Source organism: Thunnus thynnus, chromosome 7 (assembly GCF_963924715.1).
Source record: "Thunnus thynnus chromosome 7, fThuThy2.1, whole genome shotgun sequence".
Classification (NCBI taxonomy): domain Eukaryota; kingdom Metazoa; phylum Chordata; class Actinopteri; order Scombriformes; family Scombridae; genus Thunnus; species Thunnus thynnus.
The window spans coordinates 7,822,940-7,845,717 of NC_089523.1; the positions used below are offsets into that span (position 1 = coordinate 7,822,940).

The 22,778-nt window shown below is 40.9% G+C and overlaps 2 protein-coding genes across 2 annotated transcripts in view; both read left to right on the forward strand.

The window, feature by feature from the left end:
* Positions 1-3,320: 3,320 nt before the first annotated feature.
* On the forward strand, positions 3,321-12,901 carry coq8b (coenzyme Q8B). Its single transcript, XM_067594083.1, has 16 exons — positions 3,321-3,447; positions 4,047-4,228; positions 4,521-4,662; positions 5,522-5,730; positions 6,361-6,427; positions 7,279-7,353; positions 7,785-7,904; positions 8,016-8,101; positions 8,239-8,379; positions 8,473-8,554; positions 9,426-9,519; positions 9,939-10,080; positions 10,663-10,770; positions 10,918-10,983; positions 11,280-11,366; positions 12,162-12,901. Coding segments are annotated over exons 1-16 (1,908 nt in total). The 5' UTR covers positions 3,321-3,446; the 3' UTR covers positions 12,468-12,901.
* A 2,466-nt stretch (positions 12,902-15,367) lies between these two features.
* numbl (NUMB like endocytic adaptor protein) overlaps positions 15,368-22,778 on the forward strand; it is a 58,843-nt gene continuing 51,432 nt past the window's right edge. The window contains exon 1 of the mRNA XM_067594088.1: positions 15,368-15,948. The gene's annotated coding sequence lies outside the window, so the exon portion shown is untranslated. The remainder of the gene's footprint in view (positions 15,949-22,778) is intronic.

The window sequence follows — 22,778 nt, forward strand, 5'->3', positions numbered from 1 at the left end:
TCATCTCTGAAGTTTAACTGCTGGACACAAGATGTCTCCTACTTCACTGTAAAGTCCATTCTCAGTGTTTGTGCACTGGAGGCTTCCAGTTTGCACATCACACTTGTGTAAGTTGAATATTGCACCAAAACTAGCTTCAAAACTATTTGTGATGTAAATGTGAAAACCTTCCAGTGTTTGACTCTGCACATAAATCATTCTGTACAGTGAAGCTCAAACATACAATTGTAGGAACAAGAAGTAAAAACGTATTTTTGAGTGGAGGGTCACCAACATTTCACTGCCATTGTCCTGATAATGTGTATATGATAAATAAAACTTGAAATGAGTCATAGTGCGCTAATAGTAGGCACGTTTTGCTGTATATTACCATTCTCCATCTATTTCAATCTATTTCACACACTATATATTGATGTTTTAATTTTTTTAATCAGCAAAATTTTTTCAATGTGCATTTTCCATATTTGTGGCCACATAGCAGCACATAATGATCTTATGAGAAATGTTTTATTTAATCGTGAGCTCTAATTTTTTCTATAACTTTTAAAGTCTCCCTGTTGTTATTTTGCACATCTTAATATGACTTATTGTTGACATGAACAGTGTTTTGCCAATTTTACACACTTTTTTCAATTATCTTATGTTTACATTAATTTTTTGACATTCTATTTAGCTACAATGACCCAGTTTGCCAACAGGGATCATTAAAGGAATTTTAACATTTTAAATCAGTCTTTCAAGTCTGTCTTAAAGCAATAGTCAGGTGCCCAAATCAGCACTGAAATAGGTTTTTCTTGCCATAATCATTCCTCCTGTTCATACTGACCATTAAAAGATCCCTTCATGATGCACTTACAATGTAAGTGATGGGGGCCTCCTTCTGTGGAAAAATGTATTGAAAAGTTTAATTGAAGCTAATATGAAGCTTCAGCCGTCCAAATGATTCAAATCAAGTTACAACGTTACAGTCTTTTTAAAGTCCCTCTGGTTGTTACTATACTTCCACTGCAGCTCAACAGGGAAACACACAAAGAGGGAATTTGATGCTAAAAAGACTGTAAATGTGTCAGATATCCACTTGATATGACTAACTCAGACTGCTGAAGCCTCATATAAGCTTCAGATCAACATTTAAATGCATATTTGCACAAAATGACTGTGTGGACACACTGTGGATTTTGGCCCCCATCACTTACTGTACACTGTAAGTGCATTTAAAGAGGATCTTTTCATAGCCAGTATGAACAGGAAGAATGATTACAGTGAGGAAAAACCTCTTTCAATGTTATATGGGCACCTGACTGTTGTTTTAAGACAGATTTTAAAAATTGAACCTGTACTTATAAGTTTCATCTTGCTCTCGTTAGAAAAGAAACACAAGAATATTTCAGTATCACTTGACTTCACTTGTATCTTTACACTACATGTGCTGTAGCACATGTAAGAAGTAGTTAGGTTACACAGATAGTGGTGGAGAAATACAATATGTGTGTCATAGTGGTAAGTATGTTTTGCACATATTTACATTTCAGATAGGCTGCAGAGAAGCAAAAGCTTAGAGCAACACCTGCTCAGTCCAGCAGAGGGCCAGATACCACTGAATTGTGTGTAAATGTGTCTGTCCTGCATACAGTATTTCTGTATTGTACACCTTACTGAATGTCAGTACCCAAATCACCATTAATATTTACTTTTTTGTCATAGTCAGATGTATTTTCTCTGTATGAAATTACATTACACTGTAAAAGATGACCATGCGAATTATCAGCAAAACAGACAAATGCAATCATAACAGTCTTGGTGCTCTGGGGTCAGTGATGTAGCCTTAAAGAAAAACCAACACAATCTCTACATGATTAAGGAAAATCTGTTCTATCGTATTATCAGTCAATTATCAATTTTCTGTGGACTCATATTGTGATTATATGTGTGTTCCATATGTTCCTGAAATGTCTGTTGTCCAAATTAATGACTCAAGGCAGGCTGTAATTAAAAACTAACAAGCTACTATTCTTCCAGTGAAAGGAAGATAATAGATATCCTAGGATGGCACAATAAATTATTGTCTGTTATTTGCAGTCCAATAATGGATTGTAATTTAAAAAATCCTTTGTGTGTTTACATGTGACTGAACCTCACAGTTGGTAATTAATTACAATTAATTACTCTGGAATTGCGACTGTATTTCCTCAACAATTTTCTAGCAAGTCATGAGTTTCTTATGCATCTCAGTGACAAATTGTTTAGCGAAACGAAGATATACCAATATAACTTACACAAAATATCAAAACGACATGCCCTCCAGACAGTCAATTACAGTTTTATGCAATGAATAGCAGATCTGTATGATAACATTTGCTCAATAGGCCAGTTGTAAAATTAATTGGACATAGACCGTCTTTGCACTCCTTTCTTGTGTATCATACACAAAAGCTGCAGATGCATAAAATATACACATTATGGTAGAGGATGGTCTGATGGTCAACAGAAGAAGTCATCAACATCATGAACATAATGTCTGAAATGCAGCAGAAATTTGTGATTGCATATTACAGCTTAGAAAACATCTATACGCTGCTCTTCTTCTTTAGTTTGGTAACTGTACCTTGCTGCACGTGCATGCAGGCAACCTCCAAAAAGGCAACACCCCCTTAATTCTCATTGGACGTTGTTCAGGTTTAGTCCCGCCTTATCTTGACTCTGATTGGACTGACACTTGTGATTCGTGGTTGTGATAACAAAAAACTACCATAACTGCTGGGTGAAATACAGCAATGTGCAAACACAGCAGCGACATATGTGAGTCGCTGTCATCGGAAAAGTGCGAATAACTACAATGAAGACTGTCAATCATCTGTGTTTTCCTGCAATGACCATTTGCACTGTGCCGATCTCTGTAAATAGACATACTTACTGTCCACACATACAGAACAAATATCTTTAAATACATTCATTTAAAAATAGTTACAGTGTTTACACAGTTCTCATTTATCTTTATTTGTATTTTTTACTGCAAGTCTACATTTTTCTATTTTATTTTAAGTTTTTTTCACTTATCTGTATATATGTGTGTGTATGTAAATATATATATATATTTCTACCAGCAAAAAAAACATATTTTTATTTCACACTTGCTTTGACAATGTAAATATCTATTTCCCATTACAATAAAACCCCTTTTAAATGAATTAAATTGGATTAATTGAGTCAGACGTCCATCATCTGCTGTTCTGCACTGCCATTGGTCAAATAAACACGCCTCTTCTCCCTTGTTACTAGGGTCCCGCCCACTCACGAAGTTTCGCACTGTGGTTGGATGACGGTCAAGTCAGTCAAATTTGAACTTCCGGGTGTTGAAAGCGTTGCAAAACAGACTCCCATCCAGCGAGACAGTGGTGGAAGAGGACAGTCACCGAGAAAACACTGGATAACACAGCTTTAGGAAAAGTGAGTAACTTCACTTGTTAACAGCAGAAGGTGTCATATAATAAGGTATTTATTTATTACTTAAAATAAACCCCGGATATATCTGTGTGCATGTGGCTAACGTTACCGTTCAAGCCTATGTCATGTCTGCTGACGTTACACAACATGGTTAACTAGAGAAGCTATTGAGCTACTTAACCCAGCTGAGAGTTTGTAATTCTGTTATCTGTTACTGTTAAATATTTTGTAAGTTTACATTGCTAGTACAATACAGTAGGTTGGTGCTGTACTGTTACTGCAGGCGACACGTGTTTCATGACACATTAGCATGTATAGAAACATGGGCAGCCAATCACATCCAAGGTTAAACCATCAAGCAGGGTGAAGAACTTAGTACATGGTGTCCCAGCAGTCTTTATAATGATCTGACACTTAGCGAATTATCTTCATAGATGTATTATCTTGCAAAAAATGCCTCTTATGGCTTTCTGTAAAAGTTACATAAAAGTGTGTAAAAGTCTGGTGGGTGTGTCTGTTTTTTGTTTGCCCATTGTTGTCACTCTTACATCTCACACAACATAACTTAACTCCCTCCTCTCTCTCCACCTCCCTGCATGAAGTGATGATGTCTGAGGTCCTGCAGGTGCTGCGTGGGGCAGGTAAAGTGGGTTCTGCCCTGATCACCACCCAGGGAGAACAGCTCCGCTTAATGGCCTGCAACTCCACACTGGGAGCAGGGGTTAAAGTTGCTCAGGATGTGGTGGAAGGGCTGGCGGGCACCTTCATGGGCGGCAGCAATGCGGTGAGAATTTTTATGCTATCTACCATCTGATGGATATATCGATAAGATATTGGTAATCTGATATGAGATTAATATCCAGTCTCAGCCTTTTTAGGTTTTGGACTTTTGGTCAAATGCAATAAACAGATCAAATCTATCATTATGGGCTCTCTGAACTTGTGAAGGGCATTTGACAAAGCGATTATCAAGAATAATAATAATTTATATTGTGAATAACTATTAAGTAATGTAAGTTATATGCAAATATATAGTATTTCTTTTGGCTAAATTACTGGTCCAACTCTGTCTGTAGCAACAGTCAGTAAAGGAGGATGTGTTTCCGGATGCTGAGGGCTGGGAGAACATGGACGCTGATGAAGCAGCCAAATGGGCCATGGGTGCAGAGTTCCACTCTGATGCAGTGGACCAAACCCAGACAGAAGCTGGAGCTGCAGGTAATATCAAGATATGAATTTTGCAGTGTCGCACTGATAGAAGATTGTGATGTTTTGAAAAATAAATGTATGAAAAGAAACATTTATTTGAAGACAAGTTGTTAAGTTAAAAAAGTTCTTTTCAGATAAAGCTTTTCACTATATCAGCACAGCTGCAGACCTTAAAGGACCAGTGTGTAGGATTTAGAGGCATCTAGTGGTGAGGTTGCAGATTGCAACCAACTGAATACATCCCACCCCCACCCCTCCCTCCCTTTCAAGGGTGTAGGAGAACCCATAGTGGCTGCAAAAAATGCGAAAGGCCCTCTCTAGAGCCAGTGTTTGGTTTGTCCGTTCTGGGTGCTGTTGAAACATGGTGGTGCAACATGGCTGAAGAGGAACTGCTCTCTATGTAGATATAAATTGATCATTCTAAGGTAATGAAAACACAATGATTTTTATTTTCAGGTTTGAATTAAAACATACTTATGAATATTATAGTCCATTTCTGCCAAGTCCGTTCAGCTAAATTCTAGATACTGCACCTTTTAAAAAGTAATCTTAGTGAAAATAAGTATCTAATATAATATGTACACAGTTTCAAAACGATGACTTATTCGTGAGACTTTAAGTGCCTTCAGGTCTTCCAATGTGTGAACACTGTATAATTCTGTCCTAACACAGGATGGTAAAAATAAAACTCAAATCTTGCCTTCTTTTAGACAATATGTTTTTTGTTGGGTTTTTTTCTTGTGCGACATTAACACAGTCACACAAGTTCAACATGATTAGACTTCAAAGAATCACATCAGGTTTAGGACTTACTCTGGTGTTCAAGTCCTGTGTTCACTAATACATTCATCTCCTCTCCATATCAAAGGAGTGCATTCTTCTCCAGGGGCAGGTCCGGCAGGAGCGGGATGGCCGGGGCAGAGCGCTCGTTTCCTCCACACGACCCCCGGCCTCCACCGTTACTATTACTACCAAACCAGATCTGTCCACGACACGGTGGTGGCCAGACTCACACCAGAAGACATCAAGAAGGCCAGAGATGCTAAGCAGGCCCTGGCCAAACCTGTCAGACAGAAGGTTGGTGGAATGATCGAATTACAGAGTAATTACGATTCAATATGGGCTGCAGATGTTGCAGATTATGTCTATGTATTTTATTGATAATGGAGTTAAAACAATACCTGTGAAGTACACCATGGCCAATTGGGATTGGGGAGTCAGCAAATGTGTTCATGTCCCATGTAGAGGCAATATTTATAATAGATATTTCTGAATTTGAAATGCTTTTTATTACAGTTAAAATAATTATTCTTTTTGCTTTTTTCATGTAATGGGTAAGTCATGTGGCTGTGCTGAAATAAGTGAAGTTTTTCATAAAGTAGCCATGTCAGATAAGATCAGTTTATTCACCAAGTGATCAAATTAATTTAAATGCTTTTTTTATCTGAGGCAGATAATGGGGTATATTTTTCTCTCTGTGGTCTAGTTCTGTCTCTGGTGCCAGGACCATATTTTGAGTATACTCACGTTATGTAATATGTGTCATGTTTGTTTCTGATGTAATGCAAGGTTACTGTCAAGAGTTTTGTCCTTTGTCTCTCTTTAAGCAAAAGTCATGAGTTAATCACCAATGATTTAAAACATGATTCAAAATAATTCTAAATACATTTACAAAGTATTTTTATTATCTTGTTTGTCTTCCTTCAGCTGAGTGACCGTGCCAGAGAGAGGAAGGTGCCCGCCACGAGAATCAGCAGGCTGGTTAATTTTGGGGGTAAGATCAAATGAGTTTTTTTCATTTTATATGAGTGCATAATCAAACTTGGCAACCTGCATTGTTCATACCAGAGTGAATCCTTCTCATTCCTCTTCAGGTTGTCACATGGCTCCGAGCACAGCAGGAGAAATGTGACCCTGCACAATAACACACCTAGCTTATGAAACACACAAGCACACAGGCTGTTGGTTATACAACACATAGAGAGCAGTAATTACACACATACCTGTATAGTGTAGCTGTGATACCGAAGTTCAACTGACTTCCCATGTTAGTCATTCATCATCAAATCTACAAAACACTTTTCTTCCTTACAATACTAGCACTGCACATTAGAAAGTGTTGCAGTAATTATTAGATGACTTGAATAAAACTCAAGAAAACTGAAAACTGTTTTCACAACTGTAACTGTAACCCATGTATGAAAACCTTTGTATTATAAGCTGGACTATCATTATGCTTCAACATTAGTCTGTCATATATTAAAGCATTAATGTTGTTTCATGACTTAAGCTATCCTTACAAAGCTTTATAAATACAAACATATGGGAAAGTCTTTTCCTAACAGGAACATACATTTTGGAGATTGTTTTCTTAAAATTGAAATTCTTTATAGATATTCTCACATTCATACAATGTTTGTCCAAGGGCCTTTCATTAATAGAAAAGAATGGGACTGTTTTTTTTTTTTTTCTCAACAGCTTAAAAACACTTAAATGTTTAGTAAACGATGGCAGAGTGAAATGTGATTTCACTCTTGAACTAGCAGCAGCAGCAGCAGAAGCCTCAAGCATCTGTTAAGTGGCCCTAAATTTAAAATCATTCGTGTCTCCCTCTCTCCGCCGCAGGACTGGCAGTAGGGCTGGGGATCGGTGCCATTGCAGAGGTGGCAAAACAGTCACTGGGAGGCAAACAAAAAGGAGGTAAAGATACTTTCTTCTCGCTCCTCCTCTCCTGTTCTATCCTCCCATCCTGTGAAGTAGCTTTTGGTCCAGCGCTCGCCGGGCAGATCCGGCAGACGGATGGACAGCTGGTCAGCCCTGGAGAAGTTTCTAATGTGTCAACACCTGCCAGGCACTGGACTGGCATTAAATCAAACCTGTTAACAAGAATTTAAACAGAGGCTTTAATATGTGTTAAATGAACAGTGTTTAATGATGTACCACTGCCCCAGTTTCTACTCACTGCTTTCTAAAAGTGACTTGTTAAGGCCCTGAGCTTAGTTATTTACATGCTGGTGTTTAAAGATAATTGCCAGTACAAATTACTTTTGTTTATGCTGTTGTACTTCTAATATGTTGTGCCTAATATCACTGCTGACAACCGTCTGTGTGTTTGCTGTCTTTTTTTGTAGACATGAATGCCCTGCTAGACTCTCCTCTCCTGTCAGAGGCCAATGCTGAGAGAATAGTCAACACACTGTGTAAAGTCCGCGGGGCTGCACTCAAGATAGGACAGATGCTCAGCATACAAGGTACGCGCTGCATGAATGATACTGCTGCAGAATTCTGCTTGATACTGTTCAGAGTATTTATAGTCAGTGAAAATATTTATCTAATATCTCTGACTTTTTTTTTCTCCTCAGACAACACCTTCATCAACCCCCAGCTGCAGAAGATCTTTGAGAGGGTCCGGCAGAGTGCAGACTTCATGCCGACCTGGCAGATGAATGTAAGCAGGGCTGATTGTTTTATATATGTAGTTATATAAATAAGTTGATCAGAACTGAATGTTTCATATCAACAAAACAAATCACAAGCTGTTCCTTCTCTACCCGACACTTAATGTCTGTGTGTATGTACATGTAGAAAGTGTTAGAGCAGGAGCTGGGGCCAGGCTGGCGGGAGAAGCTATCGTCCTTTGAAGACAAACCGTTTGCGGCAGCTTCCATCGGCCAGGTGCATCATGGGGTTTTGAAAGATGGTAGAGAAATCGCCATGAAGATCCAGGTAGGAGGGTATTGATACACACTCTGAAGTCTGTCTCCTTTGTCTCACTCACTGCATTGATTTGACCGTATGTTATTCCCATAATCATCCCAGTACCCCGGAGTGGCAGAGAGCATCCACAGTGACATCAACAACCTGATGTCAGTACTGAAAATGAGCGTGGCCTTGCCGGGAGGTAAGAACTTCATTAGTATTTGTTTTGGTGTTTGTTCACCCAAACAACAATCCTGTTAATAAGGCTTTTTTTTCAAGTCTAAGGATGTGTTAACTTATGACTCATGCTTTATTGTTGCACTCAAAGTTGTTTTGTCAAAGACTAAAGATGACCTCATCACTTCATCTCAACCATCTAATGATAGACTTTAAATTCATCAACAAAAGTGGGCCTGTGAAGTCTTTGCAGGTTTTGTCATAATAATATTTACTGAGGAAAATAAATCCACAGTCAGATTTTTTAGTTTGGAATATTTGGATGATTCAAGCTGCGATTGCTGTTGTTTTATTTTAACTGTCCTCTGTCAGTCGTCATTGTGGGAGTTGACCACAGATTGTTCTTTCAGTCATTTGTCCATCACATGTGTTTGCAAACCTGTGTTCTGTTTCATTCTGACATTTCAGTATTACAGTTTAGACCATGTGGTGGTGCTATAGTTACAAAAGTGGATAACAATTGTTAATGACTGAGGGGCAATGAGGATTTGTGGGAGATACTTGTTTCCTTGTTTTTCCTAATCCTATGCAAATTTAAAACAGTCTAAAGCATGAGACAATTTATTTTAGCAAGTGATAGCACAGTTGTATTGGTATTCAACGGTGTACTTCCTCGGAGAGCTGCCCTCACAAATTGTACAAACATGCTAATGAAGAGGAAGAGACAAGCCCTCTCATGCATAACCAGAGGCCTGTTCGATTAAGTAACTTTACTGGGTCACCTTATTTGTGTAGATTGTGTAGTAGGCACCACACCGTTGTGTTGGAACATGACAGAGTCTGTACGTTTTCTTGGGTTTTCCATGCTGAGATTTGCACAATTTATTTTTCCATAGGTCTTTTTGCAGACAGCAGCTTAGAGGTTCTTCAGAGAGAGCTGGCATGGGAGTGCGACTATAAGAGGGAAGCCGAGTGCGCCAAGAAGTTCAGGTGGGTTTATGTGGTGTATTGAACCATAAATGCTGCTCCACTGAAGCCCACTGGTGAGCTATGCACACCATTTATCTGCAGTGAGCGGAAAGCACACCGGGTCAGCTATAAAGAAGGTTTCACTGAATGGCTGCTGCTGCTGCTACAAACTGTATATATACTGTATGTTGCTCCTCCTGAGTCCTAAATCTTCAAATGTTTGACTTAATTCTAGAGTTCATTCAAATAAAAACACTGTTTCTTTGACATATTGGGTGCTTATAGAAATTCTAATCTTTGTACTTGTTTTATTTTTTATAATTCATTTTGATTCATTGGTATAGTCTTGAAAAGTACACTACTATTATTAACTATACTGATAGGAAGTATTATTGTTGTCATAATTACAATATTACAATATTTGTGTGTCTGGCCTGCAGGTCCCTGCTGGAGGGAGATGAGTATTTCCAAGTCCCAGAGGTGATTGATGAGCTGTCAGGGCGCAGGGTGCTGGCCATGGAGCTGGTACAGGGAGTCCCACTGGATGGCTGTGTAGACCTGGACCAGGAGACTAGGAACCAGGTATGGGTTGACTCAACAACCAATTAGCTAAAAGCCTGTGACAGTAGAGGGAGCAAACTGGATAATTGTCCCCCTATAGCAGGCTTTTATTGACCCGTAATGTACTCCATATCTGTATTTTATTACTCCAGTTCAATAATGTTATATGGAGGTTTTGTAGGAAATCCACTGCCTGTTGGTAATCAGGAATGTAATGTAAATCACTTTAATTTGTCATTTTTGACAAGTGCAGGCAAATAAGGGCTCAGGACCTCAAATACAGTGTGAAAAGGACAGCAGCTGTAAACATGAGTCAGTGTGTCACTGTAAAAACAGGCATTTAACAGCTGTGATTGATGCACTTGAAGCATGACGTACAGTAAGGCAGCATCTTTAGACACGGTGAGTGCTTTACAGTGCACTGGGTGAGAGTACCATAAGATAGCCACACTGAATAGAATAAGATGTACGAAACAGGATATATTCATCAGACCAGAGCAGATCATGACTCCTGAGGGGGAAAGGAGCTGTACCATGAAAATAAGAATGACATTAATAGTAACAGCATTGCAGTAAACATGAACCTCTCTTTTCCTTCTCCAGATTGGTTTCAACATCCTCCAGTTGTGTCTCAGAGAGCTGTTTGAATTCAGGTTTATGCAGACAGATCCAAACTGGTCCAACTTCTTCTACAACGCAGACACAAACAAGGTGAGGGATATAAGAATCCATATATCTAACACAGAAGACATGATATGTTGACCAAAACTTAAATAGTAATAGTAGTAGAGTATATTATAAACTCATCATATGCAGAACATACATAATACATACATAATCCTCTCATCTTGTCTTCAGGTGATTCTGTTGGATTTCGGAGCGTGCAGAGGCTACCCAGAATCCTTCACAGATGACTACATACAGGTATGATGAATCTGAAATTATGTGAAACTCAGCACAACATGATTTATGCAAAAAGATTTCTGTAAATAATTAAGCACTTTGGAGAAATTTTGCAGCAGCTGTGGAAAAAATGATCATACACAATCACATGCATGTGCAATATGAGAGAGATTTAAATAGTGGTTATTAGTGCCCGCATTCGCCTAATTGCAGCTACTTCAGTTCGCTGGTGCCTCGAAGGGGAAGTCTTAAAATACACACGATAACCACGTCCATATCATTGATTTGTGTGTGTGTGTGTGTGTGTGTGTGTTCAGGTGGTGCACGCAGCCTCCGTGGGTGATCGAGCCACCGTTCTTTCCAAATCAAAAGACCTGAAGTTCCTGACAGGCTTCGAGGCCAAGGTAAGATATTTTAGGCTCTGCTGCTGTGCTCATTTATTTTTGATATGATTTATCCTCCTCCGTCTCCTCCGTTTATTACCGTCTCTCCCTGCCTCAGTCTCACTCCCCGCGCTTGATGTCGTTTCCCCACAGTCAGATTACATCATCCGCTCCTGCTTCTATTCCCACATTTATTCTGTACATTTCATAAAGAGGATATGTCTTCAGCCTTGTTTGACATACAGAAGGATGTCTCAGTGTTTTATAAATGGATTTTTATGAAATGTGATGGACCCAGAGAGTGACTGAGGTCAGGAATTTCCATCAATCAGGCATTTTTACTTTTTTAAACTGACCTGTGATACTCTTAATAGATACTAATCCAAATAAATTAATATTTACTTTGTAAATGTAACAAGTAACACCTACAAACAAGTGTGTGCTGTGTTAAGGTGTTCAGTATTGGCCAAATATTGTGTGCTCCAGTCACATTTTCATGTTTTCTATAGAATGAAACTATGAATAGAAGCAAAATCACCCAGAAAAAGAAAAAAGAACGATTTGTTACTCAGAAGGAACACTATTTATTCAAAGATGAACATGTTTTCATAAACCATAGAACTGTATATATGGCTACATAGTACACTTTGGGTCATACTTTTCAAGTAAACACTCGATCAAGCTGCTTCAAAATGTACATACCCAAAACATGTAACTTAAAGTCTGCTTGTGTTGTGCATTAGTTTCAATATTGTTCTTTATATACCTCTGTACCCTTCTTTTAACACCATAACACCTCTCCTTGCTCCCCTCCAGGCCTTCGAGGATGCTCACGTGGAGGCGGTAATGATTCTCGGTGAAGCCTTCGCATCCGCAGAGCCCTTTGACTTCGGCACCCAGAGCACCACCCAGCGCATCCAGAGCCTCATCCCCGTCATGCTGCGCCACCGCCTCACCCCTCCACCCGAGGAGACGTACTCCCTCCACCGCAAGATGGCCGGCTCCTTCCTCATCTGCTCCAAACTGAAGGCGCACATATCGTGTAAGGACATGTTCCTAGACGTGTACAATGCCTACAACCAGAGGAGGCAGGCGGAGCAGGCAGCACAGACCAGTGCTTAGACGCTCAGGGAGAAGCTCGCTGCAGAAATATCTCCTCATTAAGAACTAAGAAGTAAGAGAGGGCTCCTAAGTAATGGGGCAGAAAAGATGGAGTGTTGAATCCACAGATGGAGACAAACGATCAGAATCACCTTGAACTCTACATCGAGATGTAACTGACTACGCCAGCGTGCTCTAATGATCACTATGAGTGTGCTTGACTTTCTCTCGTCTTTTCAGTACTGTAGATCACTGACATCAGTCTGAGGGTGTAATTACACGTCATTCAGTGACTCATCAAGGCCCGACTTTGCTGTCTCATGTATAGACAGACATACTGTAAATAGTTAATGGAATTGGATTATTATGAAAATAATGGTGATAATTCTGTCATAAATGACTATATTATGGATGCAGTGTTTATGTTAATTGAAAAAGAAGATAATTTAAATCATTCTGAGGGTCGGTTTGTGTGTCTCATCATATTGGCTCAATGGTTACATTTTTCTGTCACAGCAGACACTTCACACAAGGTTGCTGTACATTTTAAGCCAGCTTCTGTGCAAGTTTTTTTAAAGGCAGGTAATATATTTTCCATGTTCTCCTGTGGCTAAAATCAATTGAGGCTGGCTCCTACTCTCTCTGACAGCAAGGTCCACTATATTTCTAAAGAGAATAGGTATCTTATGTCTTAAGGGCAGATAATAAGCCCTGCATCGCCTAGTTGATGCCGCCAAGTGCTCTATTTTGCTAGAAGAACTGTGTGCCCTGCCTGATGAGTGGGCGAATAAAGCTTTCTCCTAAATGTAAGGACTGGCAGAGTAGATGAGCAGATTAGCAGAGGAATTAGTCAAGACAAGCTAATGGAACCTCAGTGAATAATGGCCTTGCATTATAAAGTAGACTGTATTTGACACAAAACTCCTCATAATGTGTCAGTTTTGTTACAGCAAAGAATTTTGTACATTTTAACACTATGGCAGAGATATGTTCTGTAACCTATAAGGCAGTGTGCTGTGTGTGCGTTTTTTTTTTTTTTTTATGAAATATGAAATAAAATGTGAGAAAGATTTATATATAATGAATCGAGCTTTACTGGCAGGTGTCAAGAGAAGGACATAAGGACAAAGATGTCTTCCAATCCGTATTGAATTTTCCATTTCAGTTTTTAGATCTCTTTGGGAAATGTCATTGACTGGAGGCCATGTTTGACCTCATTCTCTCCTGATGCTGTTCTTGTATTGACCGCTGAGCATTATAGTACAATAATTTTGGCTCACACAATGTTAAGACTTGAGGTAATGGTGGCATTAATGGCTTTGTTTTTTTCAGGTGCTATTTTAGTCTCAAGGCAGTGCAGTCTTTTTTTGTTTTCAATCAAGCCATTACAGCACTACAGGACTGTCTGGAGGCTGCTCACACAGTGTTATTGTTATTGTTCACAGCACAGAAGTTGGGATGTGAGGCTTTCACTGACATCATATCCTGATGGAGAAAGATGCAGCCTTTTACTGTATCTCCATTAGTACTTGCTGTTAGTGTCCCTCAATTGAGTTGTATTACATCCTGTACAGTACAGCTGCTGAGCTGGTTCTGCAGCGAGGTTGGCCCTGACACACTACATCAAATCACTACATCACAGCTTATTTTTCTGAGTTTTGGGAATTGGCCACGGTTAATGACTGCAGCACATGTTGGGAGAAGAAAAAGCACATTCTTCTCTTGTAGTTTCACGCAATGGAAAGTTGGAGCATTGCTGTGCATGTAAGAAGCAGCAGCTGGCTTCAGTTTTTGGAGGAGAACTGACTCTTCTTGGCCCCGGTCTCAGACTTTTCATTAGGGCTCACACCGGATTGGTGAGGACCAATTACCAGGACCAGTTCATTTATTAAGAGGAAACATGGTGCATGTTAGGAGACGGAAGTTTCAGTGTTTACATTATGTTAGTGCATGGAAAAATCTCAGTACATTCAACATATGGTGTGCTGTAGGTTTTTATTGTTGTTGGTGTTCCTGAAGGAAAAATAATGTGATGTTGTTACAGCTAAGGTTACTGAGGATCACAGTGTGACGGCTGGCAGCTGCTCTGCCCTCTAGACTTTTACCATTTATATTGTAAAAACTGAACTGGCTACATCGCTGGAACTTTACTGTTAGTTTTCTGTCTGCACCCTTTATGACCATTAGAATTCCCTGTGGTGGCTTACTGCACCTTATTGTGTTTGATTGTATTTTTTATTTCATTTTAAGCTCCTATAACACCACTACAACATTTATCAGCAGGGCTGTAGCTACTGACCACACTGTCAAGGCCTTCATATGTTTTTTTCTCTGGGAATGTAGGGTTTTCTGCAGCCTGGGAGGAGTTTCTACAATTAAAAATGAGCACTTTCTGAATATTTTATCCAATAATGTTAGACTCAGTATATTATATGTAACTAGTTTTAGGCCAAGAGTAAATAAATAATGGATTCAGCATTTCCCCACCAGAATTTTGTTCCTAACAACGTGTAGAGGGCTTTGAAACAAACTCTCTAAATTAAATGCTTTAGATCCTTGTGTTGGGAATTAAAATTTACAGAGAATATAACCTTTCTGTCTGGACAAAATGGAAAAACTAATAGGGAAGGGGGGCAGGGGGACTCAGGCCCATGATCTCTTGCTACAGCTCTGTTTATCAGGAATAGTTTTCTCCATCATTTTTATATACCTTCAATGTAAAGTCATATCAAGGCTGGACATAGACTCAAGATTGAAACAGCTTGGCACCATTCATTAGAGTGCATTTAAACAAGACAGTATTGCAGAGTGGCTTGCAAATTTTCAAGCCTCCGTGCAACCCTGCAAAAGCACCTTTGAGCAAAGCACTTTCTATCTACAAGCCCCCTGCTGTTGTGACGTGTATAGCTGCAACTCCTCTTTGATCAGAACAGGAGCATTTCTCTACAGGCATGACTGGAGTAACACTATTACAGTAGGATGCCGCACGGTGGCGCAGTGGAGAGACTGAAGCAGCGCCCTGCGTTTCTTTCTTTTTTTTTTTTCTTTTCTGGAAAACATCAATGGGAAGAGTGGATTTGCATGTCCGGCCGTCTGTGCCAATGGGCGCACTGGGAAGGCTGGGTTAGCGGGTGGAGCCGGGGGAAGCAGCCCAGTAAGTGCACAGTCAACAACCAAAGCATCAGAGATTACTACAGATACTGCAATTTCACCCAAATCTGACTTGAAACCCCGTGTCTTTGCTGGGTTTTTTTTTGTTTTGCTTCCACTGCATGAGTGAGGTTGAATCGCTGTTGTAAACCTTTTTTATTTTTTTGGTGTGTGCGCCGACCAGGTTGATTTGCGGCTCCACATCGCCTCCATACATCGCTTCTACAGTGCGGATGAAGATTTTGTGAAATTAACCAACTACATCTTATTCTCTCTTATAATACATTCTCGTCCGGGGTCCTGGATTTACACAGAGGAGGTGCGGGGAGCCGATCATCCGTCGTTCTCTTGGGTGAGTTCACTGGATTCCCGGCCAATCTGGCATCCCTATTTACTGACACTTCCAGGGTTATTTGGAGACCCGGTTACGTCTCAATAATGAATGAATCTACAGTTAGGAAGTGCATGATCCGCTCAAAATGGCATTGGATCTTTATTTGGGAGTTACACGATTGTTATAATGTTTGGATACAACTGCGGCGCTTTTGGACATGAATCTCGCCAGTGGGCCCATATGTGTGAAATGAATGAAATGTGGCAGCTCCAGCCTTTGATAAGGGTTCACATCCGTAATCCTTAAAGAAAGAGATATAACTATATCCTAGTAGGAGTTTAATCGACTCTTACACAAAACTACAGGCACACAGACTGTCTTAAAATGGATATTATCTTATAGAAATATCGCAATGATGCCACAGAAAATTTTTAGAAAAGCTTCATTGTGCTATTTACAGCCCCCTAATATGATCCTATTACACCCATTATTGTCAGAAATTGAGATTTATTACCCATTATTGGCATGGGAATGAAATAGTGTGATATATAGATTGAGCTTGCACAGAGTCACATTGACTATTGGGTAATTATTGGTTTATAGGTTTGCTTTAGTTGTGGTGTTTCCAGGTATTTCCTCCAGGACAGCATGGCCACTCAAACACGCGCCTTGGGTTTGAATATGCAGGTCCATAATTCTACCTGTCTGCAGGTTTCCTCTCTCTCTCTCTCTCTCTCCTTTGCTCTCCCTTCATTGCATCAGTCTGTGTGGTGAACTTGTGTCTTTAGGGTATATTGCATCATCTCCAAATTTCTGCAGGGCTTAATCTTTGTTGAAAGAAAAAAAAAAAAAAGTACTGCAGCATATTTTGATCTCAAACACTTCTTGTTCTCTGACATGCATGGGGGGATTCCTAGAACATGAGAGCAAAAGTGCCAAAGTATGGCATTCAAATGACTAAGAGTGTGCAGCTGTAATGCACTCACACACACACACACACACACACACACACACACACACACACACACACACATACACTTACACACTTGGCACATGCCTTCGTATATAGGCGTAGCAAATGCACGCGGTTCTATTGTCTGTGGAGCTCCATCTGTTCCATGACATGGCATTCCTCAGACAGCCTGTAATGCTGTTAGGGGGTGGTCTACCCTGACCCACTGCCTCAGAGAGAGAAAGACAGAGAGAGAGAGTCACATGGGGTGTATTAAGAGAGTAGGTGCAGGGCTCAGGGTGTCTCAGCCTACAAGCCTTAGACCACCTGCATAGAGAGCTTCTGGGCCGGGCTGGAGGGTTTTTGAAGGTTGGGGGTAGTGAAGCGCTAAATTTGACCTGAAAGTAGGGCTAGAAAAGGGTCAGGTATAGTCTGGACTAGATTGAGGCTAGGTTTGGTCTACTGCTGGGGCTAGAGGAAGGCTAGATTTGGTCTGGAACTGGCATTAGAAAAAGGTTAGGTTTGGTCCAGGACTGGGGATAGAGGAAGGTTAGATTTGATGTAGAACTTGGGCTAGAGGAGGACTAGGTTTGGTCTGGAGCTGGGGCTAGAGGAAGGCTAGATTTGGCTCTGTTCTGGGGCCAAAAGGGACAATGTGTGGTCCAAAACATGGACAAAAGGGGCTAGAGAAAGGCTAGGTTTTGTCTAGCTTGCAGCCTGAGGAAGGCTACAATAGGTCCAGAACTGGGGATAGAGGAAGGTTAGGTTTGATGGGGAACTGGGGCTAGAGGAGGACTAAGTTTGGTCTAGAGCTGGGGCAAGAGGAAGGCTAGGTTTAGTCTAGAGCAAGAGCCAGAAGAAGGCCAGGTTTGGTCCGGCTCTGGTGCTAGACGGGACATGGCCTACTCCGAAGCTTGGGCAAATGGCACCACAGAGAAGCTAGGATTGTGAATTTTGGTCCTGTTCCGAGGCTAAAAGGGTAACAGTTTGATCCAAAGGTCAGGTGAAAGAGGCAGGAAAAAAGACTAGGTTTGGTCCTTGGAGGGACGGGTATTGGCCTGCTGGATATAAATTGGGTGTGATGTAGCTTATGACTGCTGCAACTCAGTCATCACAACCAACCAACACACACACACACACACACACACACACACACACACACACACACACACACTCTCTCTCACTCTCTCTCTCTCTCTCTCTCTCTCTCTCTCTCTCTCTCTATCTCTCTCCATTTCCCCTTAAACCATTTCCCCTCTTCCACTGCTCTGATTGCTGCATTAGGCTGTCTTTTGTTGTCCACACACGCACACACACACATACATACACACACACACACATATACACACACACACACACACACACATACAAGGGGGAGGGTTAGCCCAGCTGAGACCACAATACAACGGGGATCAAAGGTCATCCAGCTGGCCAATCAGGGTGCTGTCTGAGCTGGCTGGTAGCGGAGGAGGGCGTTGCCCCCCCTTTGTGCCGGTCAGGGTGGGTCTACTAAACAAGCGGCTCCACTTCCAGCCCCGGTCCTGCTACTGCCGGCAGCCACATTGTGCTTCCTCAGAGCCAGTCACACCAGCCTCTGGACATTTTGTTAGTCTGCAGGTCAGGGGCCTGTCTGCTTTAGAGTCTTTTATTGATTTGTACTTGAATTAGTTTGTGATGTTTTTAAATCAGATCGTTTTTGAAAGCTTGATTTGTTGAACTCTCACTGAGGAAAACTGCAAGCATAAAAAGTTATGACTGAAACTATAAAATACGTATACAACTGTACTGAGATATATTCTGAGTTGGCTGCTATGTCAATAGATGATAATTGTTACTGCGCTTGCGTGCACTGTACACTTTGGTAATAATTGTGTGTACATGTGTGTGTTCGGGTGTTAATGAATGAAACTAACACTGCAACCAAAACCCTTAAATTGATAAACGAATTACAATCCTGCTGATGGGATTAATTAAATAAACAGAATGAGATAATGAGATTTGAGGTACTAGAAAGATGGTAAAGAGAGGAAAGACGAGAGTGATGGGTGGACAGGAGTTAGAAAGAGGAAGTGGTTTATAGGAGGCGCAGGGTGGTGAGGAGGAGAAGGAAAGACCGGATAACGAGGCAGAGAGAACGATTGAGGCTGCTGGAGAACAGAGAAAAGGAGCGAATGACAATGTAAAAGAACAAGAGGGAGAGAGAGAGATGGACTGAACATAAGGGAGAGCAAAAAGTGAATATTAGATAAAAGGGACCCTGGAAACCATTTGTTCCCTGGTTTCTGTCTTCAATTTGTGGCAGAAACACATCTACTCATTGGATGTGATCATATCAATCTGCGCAGAACCCTAACACAGAAGACTGTCCTCTAACGTTTATATTTCCCTCTCACTTTCACTCTTTTACTTGCACACATACACACTCTCACACACTCACACACACTTCAGTCACGGCTGTCTGATGCCTGAGTGCCTCCAGTATGTGCTGAGTGCAGTTATCTGATTTCTGCAGGCTAGTTAAATGCAACCACTCCTTTCCCCCCATATAGTTCCATTACTGCACACACTAATGGCATGCTCACAGTACAAAGACATAGGCTCATTGTTGCATCTATGTGTCTGTTTGTGTGCATTTGCTACACTATTAGTATTGCGTATCATGTAGATATGGATTGATAAATGATCGGAGCAATGGATTTGAATGCCTGTCCAGTGGACGCTCATGTGTGAAGGCACTGGATTGTGTTTTCTGAGTGTTTGACCATGCGTGTGTGTGTGTGTGCAGAGGGACGATTGAATCGTGTTGTGTGCACACGCCTGTTTCCCAGGCGATCAGCAGTTTATTTCTTTGCCTCAGTGGCGTTTTTCTCTGCAGATAACAAGGAAAGTGGAAATGGGTCTTTCTCAGGGCAGCAACCACAACTCCGAATGGAGCGCTCATCTCAACTAATAACTGTCACTTTGAGTCGCGAGGGTTGTATTTTTTTTATCTCATTGGTCGCTGATATATTTTTGTTGTGGTGACCCATTTCAGCCTGTTACGCTGTTGAAGCTCTGATTCAAAGCTCGACAAGGGACTTGCTTCTAAAGAACCCCAAAATGCTAAACCCCCCCCCCTGCTCCCCAAGCTTCTGAAACACCACATCCCTCCCTCTGGGTCTGATTTGATCTATATCCTTTTCCAAGCTTTTAGCAGCTGCTTTACTTGCTGCTTTTCGATTGTTTTCACATGGTTTGCCCCAAATTACACCTAGCACCTACTGTGAAAGTCCAATACAGAATGCTTTTAACCCCATACCTCCCTCCGCAGTGTGACCACACATGTGCTGCCAATGCAAGGTTTCCAGTATCTAGTGTTGGCTTCCTACTGAGGAGGCTTAACACAATCCCAGTGTGAGATTCATGGCAGAATGACAGAATTACCAAATAATTAATCATCTCCTCCCCTCCGTTACTGCACTAGTAAAACGTGTAAGGAGAAACATGGACTATGATAGACACAGTGTTAAAGAAGTGTGAGCATTGTTAACAACTGGGTTTCAACTTTTTCTGGATTCAAATAAATCAGGATTGCATAACCAGGATTCTCCATTTGATCTATACAGGGAGGTAAATGAGCCTAGAAGGCCTGTCTGGACTGTAATACATCAAAGGAACTCTGGCATTGTTAGTTTCTTATCTTGTGTTATTTACAGTACCTACAGCCCACATACAGTGACTTCCTCCGGTACTCTTCTGTTTTAATTCAAAGCCTGTATAGTGTGTGTGTGTAACTGAGCTTTGGTTTCACAGCGTGGAAAAAAAAACACACTATTTAATATGACGCTGGCTTCTCCGCTGCACTATTTCAGAGTGATGCTGAGGGAGGGAGATTGTTAGCGACAGACAGAACCCAAGTTAAATCTTCCAGGGCACAGAGGGGCCTATTCACTGTGCTGAGTGACGAGTGGAGAGGGAGGTTGGGGGGGAGGCAGTGAGTGGGGGTGGGGGTGGAGGTGGAGGAGTGGGGTGACAACACTTAAAGCGTTTTTTACGGTCGATGGCATGCATCTGTGTGGTGTGTGTTGTGCCTGTCTGAAGCAGTCAGAGAGGCAGGGACGGGGTGAAGGATGGAGGACAGCTGATTGCAGTCATCTGCTGATAGAGGACACGTATAGGAATCAAGCTCTGGACGTGGATTGGTGTGTGTGTGTGTGTGTGTGTGTGTGTGTGTGTGTGTGTGTGTGAGAGAGAGACAGATGAAGAAAGGGGGCAAGTTTCAGTTTATGTAGGAAAGCAGCTACAAGTTACCTCCAGCTGAAAAAGAGTGAGTCACTGCAGGAAATGGGAACATGTCGGCACTTTGTTTTGGTGCACTGTATGTAAGAAGCGTACAAGTGAATGTGTGACTGCTTACTCACTGGTGTGTATGTGACAAAAACGGGACAAGGCCCTGTCAAAAGACAGGTGAAGGAACGCTATCGTAGTTTAAAACTAAGAAAGTCCACATAGTGTGTAGAAAAGACACATTGGAGGTGATAGTTGTCTGTATGGCTTTCTAACTAAACACTTATAAAATTAAAATAGAAACGTTCATTAGACAAATAAATAGTCCAGGCCAATATATCGGCTGATGTCAGCTTATTGTAGATATATTAGGTCAGTGTTGGCTGAAAAGTAAGGAGAAATTGCAGCACAGAAATGCCAAAGATTGATTTGAGGTACATTAGAAACACTTTCTTCATCACGTAATGTATCCACCAAAAGATCCCTATTTTTAAATTGTAAAATTGTTCGCTCGGTAGGTTTCAGTTTTTTAATAACCTAATTAAAGAGCTCCATTTCAAATAACTGAAAAATATCTCTCCACACCTGGATATGTGACAGGTGTATGTGTTTTTCTTATCAAAATGGTTATTTAGTAATTTTTGTGTTGTAGCAACTATGCTCAGTTGTTGTTCAAGAGCTATAAATCACCATTAGTGGGTAATAAAAAGAACTGCAACACGCAAAACATTAGTGCTCTTGTTTTGTTATTGTAAGAGTGAGATACCACATTTTTATAAGTAGAATAACTTTCTAGTGATTTTTTTAGTTCAGCTGGAGTTCAGTTGGTCTTTTATTTCTTTTTGTGTAAAGTTCACAACCATCAATCAGGTGTTTCAGCTTGTGGTCTAGTCTGAACAAGTAGTCTGTGTCATTGAGAGCAGAGATCAAGCAAAAATATTGAGAAAACCATTTTGAAGCGACATCTTTAAAAAAAAAAAAAAAAAAAAAAAAAAGCTAGATCACATCAGGGGAGCACACTGACCAAATAAAACCATATTGCTGGACATCAGTCATTGTTTTGCTTTGTCCCAAGAACTTTTTGGTGCACTCATGCCAGTGAAAAACAAAAGACTCTTTTGTTTTTTGGATCACACACTCCTACAGGCTACTCTTGTAAAGTTAAATGTAATCTCAGTAATAAATCCACCTGTAAAAAACATGTCAAGCCGAAGGAAAGAATACCTCTTGGAAGCAGCACGTGTTCTTTTCTGCACAGACCAGTTTGTGGCTCGCCTCATGCTATGCTTGTAAAAGGTAGAGTGATGCCATGGTGAATGTGCCAGCGAGGCTTCAGTTTATAAAACTCTCTCTCTGTTTACCGGTGCTATGACTCATGGTTGCTATAGCGAGGAGCTCTGACAGCAACACAGCTGATTAGGAGCATCTGACTCCACATGACTGTACTCCCTTCATCTCTCTCTCCCCACCTCTGTCAGTCGCTCTTGATTTCGACCTCCATCAATCCTTTCTCAATCTTTTCTTTTCTCTCTTTCTCTTAGCTGCTTTCTTTGAATTTAATCTACTTTTCTGTCAGAATGGCAGCCGTCGCCAACTTTAATTTTGTCCCCCTATTCTTTTCTGTTCTTTC